At 37.1% G+C, this 4,099-nt stretch overlaps 1 protein-coding gene across 4 annotated transcripts in view; it reads right to left on the reverse strand.

Annotated features, from left to right (window-relative positions):
* adisspa (adipose secreted signaling protein a) overlaps positions 1-3,969 on the reverse strand; it is an 8,653-nt gene extending 4,684 nt beyond the window's left edge. Inside the window, exons 1-5 of one of the 4 annotated variants that reach the window (XM_015058873.1) lie at positions 3,839-3,969; positions 2,669-2,746; positions 1,989-2,125; positions 1,070-1,223; positions 66-191 (exon numbers count right to left, since the gene is read on the reverse strand). In XM_015058873.1, coding sequence (XP_014914359.1) covers positions 66-191; positions 1,070-1,223; positions 1,989-2,125; positions 2,669-2,687 — 436 coding nt within the window. In that variant the 5' untranslated portion in view covers positions 2,688-2,746; positions 3,839-3,969. Of the gene's footprint in view, positions 1-65; positions 192-1,069; positions 1,224-1,988; positions 2,126-2,668; positions 2,758-3,800 lie in introns of all 4 variants that reach the window. The other 3 variants (XM_015058872.1, XM_015058871.1, XM_015058870.1) reach the window with 3 other exon arrangements.
* Positions 3,970-4,099: the final 130 nt, after the last annotated feature.

Here is a 4,099-nt window from a genome sequence, read left to right on the forward strand (position 1 = left end):
AACAGGAACAAATATCTTTGTTTCTGATGCTGTTCTTCACAGCAGCTGTTACCACATAGACGTACCAATTATTTTGGCCTGGAGTCTGATCTTCAAGCTGCTGCCTTTTCGTCCTTTAGCCGCCACAGTCATCTCCTCCTGGACAACGCCTTCCTGGTGAGTCCTGTACTCACAGGTCACCTTCACTCCTCCTGTCGGGGGATTTACAGTTACATATATTTAAAAAACAACTAGATATTGTTTTGGTTATTTGTAATTCTGGGTAACAAGTTTAATGTAGCTAATTCAAATACTTTTATCAACTTATTTTACTCTGATTTTATATTTCAGAAATGAAGAAATTTAATCTCAGTATAAATTCAGCAGTAATGTGAAGGCCTCGGAGAATTAATAAACAAGCAGTATCATAAAAATGACGGAACACAGCAGAAACCAGAGAGAAATAGCTGCACATATTTCAGAGGAAAAAAAGGGAGACGTTTATGCCTCGGCCACAAGGGGGCGCCAAAGGGTTGACCAACTTTTAATCAGCTCCAACTTTCTAATAACTGCCTGTTCATGTTCGTCAGGTAGATATAGGACCGCACATGAAAACAAAAATAATGATATTGCACCATAAAAATAACTCAAACGTATTACAAATAGTTTTAGATGTATCTTTTCTTTCTCTTTCCATTTTAAAGAATCTTTCTGTCTTGTTTATGTCTCAGAGTAGGGATGAACTGTTTTGCGTCCAACATTTTGCACATAAGTTCATTTTAATCGAAAAGAAAAAGATTTAATACTTCAGATATCTCACAAATGAGATATTAACTTAAATGGAAAAACCTCACAAAAGCCTGGTATAGCAGCAAAAAAACTGCACTGAATGAACTGACTAGTAAATACATTTTTTCGAGGTAACGCAAAAGAAAACAATGTCCACTAGGGGGCTCCATACTAAGCTCAGCATCTCACTATGGCTTCATCAAAAGAAGAGAAGAATTTGGAAAACACTGTATATATTTAGATATTTTACAGAAGGTAAAAACAAAAACATGAAGGTTGGATATGTTGTTCTTAGACTGACCTTCCAGCATGGAGTTAATGCGTTGGATCCGGAGGTTCTGGGCCCGTCGAGTCGGAGAGACGGAAGGGAGACAGGTGAGCTCCTTGCCCAGACTGGGCACATCTGGGACAGTGAAGACAATCTCATAGCAGTGGTGGCTCTTAAGGAAACCGGCCTTGAGGAAGACACAGGTTATGATTATCCAAGGTTTGAGAATTAAATGAAAACAAAATTATAACACAATCTTTTTAGTATTCCTTAAATGGACTTGCTTTTTCCTTTATACCCAATAGTGAGTTTTCAATTGTTACTAGGTAACCAAAGAGTGAGTGAGTTAGTTGAATCCACCAAACTTTTATTTCTTTGAAAGGTTGAGCAGCTAAAGTCTTTCCTTTGCCTACATCTCCCAGAATGCTGTGTGGTTTTGGACAATAGTTCAGTGAATATTAAATATTCTATCAGATTATCGATGATCATCATATGTCTATTGCAATATATATTGTTATTGATTTATTGTCCAACCCTATACTAGTGTAGCGCTAAACGTTCATTTGTTTTAGTTGTATTTACCCAGAATGCCCTGCGCTTTAGCTTCCTGCTCTTGGAGTGGTCTCTGGTCCACTTTCCGTTCACATTATGGATTCAAACAGCACCAGAGTTCACTTCAACTGAACCGAGGCTTTTGGGTGGACCAGAGTTACATTTTTTGTTTTTACACATTCACACCTCCCCAAACGAATCGGACTTTCTCTGTAAACAAACTGAAGTTCCATTAAAGTGGGCCGAACAGTTCCTCACGTAAAGCTGGAAGTGAACTGCTGATGTCTGAATTTGATCTACAGCAATGATCAAAGGCAGTGCAGGGTTTTGTCTGGAGCTTTAAATCATGTGCAACAAACTGAATTTATGTTTCTTTATACACAGACTCATAAACACACACCTTAACCAAGTAGCTGCCATCTTTCTCTTGGACAGCAACGAGGGTGGAGAGGTTGGACTGGTCGTCCCTGCGGGTCGGAGAACCTGGAGGTTCGTCATCGTCAGGGAAACGAACGCCGCCTGCTTTGGATGTGGAGCCTGGAGACAGAGAAAACGAGTAATCAAATCATAATTAGAAAGAAAACAAGAAAAACTATTAGGACAGGGATGTCCAAAGTCTGGTCCAGGGGCCATTTGCAGCCCTCTTGTTAGGCTCCTGAGTCTGCAATTTAAGAATAGAGTGAATTCCAAATTAATTTGAAATATTTTTAAACATCTGTTTATTTAGGTACAACACAGTATGTTTCCTTTATTTACAACGTTTCTGTTTTCATTGCTAAAATCAGAAACTGCTGCCAAATTTTTGCTGCCAAAAGTAAAAGAAAAAATTAATCAGGACAAAATATCCCCCCAAAAAGTTTTGGAAAACATCTTTTATTTAATACAGCACCTGTGAACATTTACAGATTCCTTTTTCTACAAAAATTATAATAATAAAATATTATCTATGTAACATATTACTGAAGAGATAAAAACAACAGATATTTCAACAATCACGTTTTTGAACTGCAGGAAGAACCCTGGAAAGAATCGACACATTCATGGTGAGAACAAACAGACGCCGTGGCATTTCCTGCTTACCTTTTCTTCCCGTTGCCATGGTGATACGGTTATGATCTGGGTGTTTTCAGATTGTACTTTGGTGTTGTCATCACTGACCTGAGGACAAACAGAGAAACACAGACAGTAGTGTCAGAGTTTCAGTCAATCTGGGACTAACATGGTCCAAGCAATTAGTTTTAAGTTTATTAAAATTTGTAAAATTATTAATTTTCTTGAGATTATTGATCTGTGCAAACTAAAATAAACTGAATTGCATAAATGCTTCAATTTTAACACAGATTATAGATCTAGAATTTTTTTGAGGATTAGAAGAGTATTGAATCTGATTTGACAGTTTCAGTATAGACACATTTAAAAAATATATATTAAGGAGATTAAAATTCACATCCAAGATTTAAAATTTAATTTGTAGAAGTGCAAAACCTAACAACTAACAACTATTTTAGAAATCAACTATTCTGTCGATTATTCTAACAATTAATCAATTACTCTGATAAAAAAAAAATTATTTAACCACTTCTGTTTTTATACAATATTAGAAATATATAAAAAGATGCAAATCAACAAATAAACATTCCTTTTTAAGATAATAAGCATAAAATAACTTAACATTTTAATGGCCTTTTCTGAGTTTGTATGCTCCATTTAATGATTAATCGATTACTAAATTGACGATTATTGATTCATTATGAGTTATCTGATTAATCGTTTCCTGGTTGTCTACTACTTTCTTGGTCTATCACATAAAATCCCTTTAAAATACTTTAAATATTGTGTTTTAAACGCCTCAAGGAAATAGTTTTGCAGATCTCTGTCAGTAGTTTTGTATAAATGTATTAGTTCTGCAGCAGACTTGAATATTATTAAAATTTTAATCTATTTAAAAATTCTGTTTTTCTCTCGCCGTCATGATTAATATTTAATAATTACATTAAAGCTCCACATGTGTTTGATTACCTGACACATTTACACATTTATCAATGCAAGAGAATCAAACACACCACAATTTAAACTAACAATAAGTGTGCAATAATATTATCAAACATCCACGCCCATCAAGTTAGCAGCTGCAGCAAAGCCCTTTCGATGCGCCATTGAAAACAATCCCGTCCGTCTGAAATAAATTAACAAAAACAGCGGAAACACGAACCGCTTCGGTCCGCCGTGTTGCTCCTTTCCAGCTCTTACATTTCTACTCCCGGCGGCAGCGCTGTAACATTTCCCCTCTGTGAATAGAGGCAGTCCGCTGTCTGTCCTTGGAAAGATGGAGAGATGCTGAACTGGATGTTCCCGTGCGCGGCGCGCCCCCGCGCTGCGTCCGCGCGCCCGCGCCGCCGTGCTTCATGTCTGGAAAAATAGAAAATAGGACATTTGGTGCGAGACATGCGACCGCAGGACAGCACTGAGCATTAGGGCCACTGGAGATGGAGAAAAAGGAGAAGTAAACTT

Source organism: Poecilia latipinna, unplaced genomic scaffold (genome assembly GCF_001443285.1).
Source record: "Poecilia latipinna isolate Pla-1442-1.1 unplaced genomic scaffold, P_latipinna-1.0 Scaffold1580, whole genome shotgun sequence".
NCBI lineage: Eukaryota > Metazoa > Chordata > Actinopteri > Cyprinodontiformes > Poeciliidae > Poecilia > Poecilia latipinna.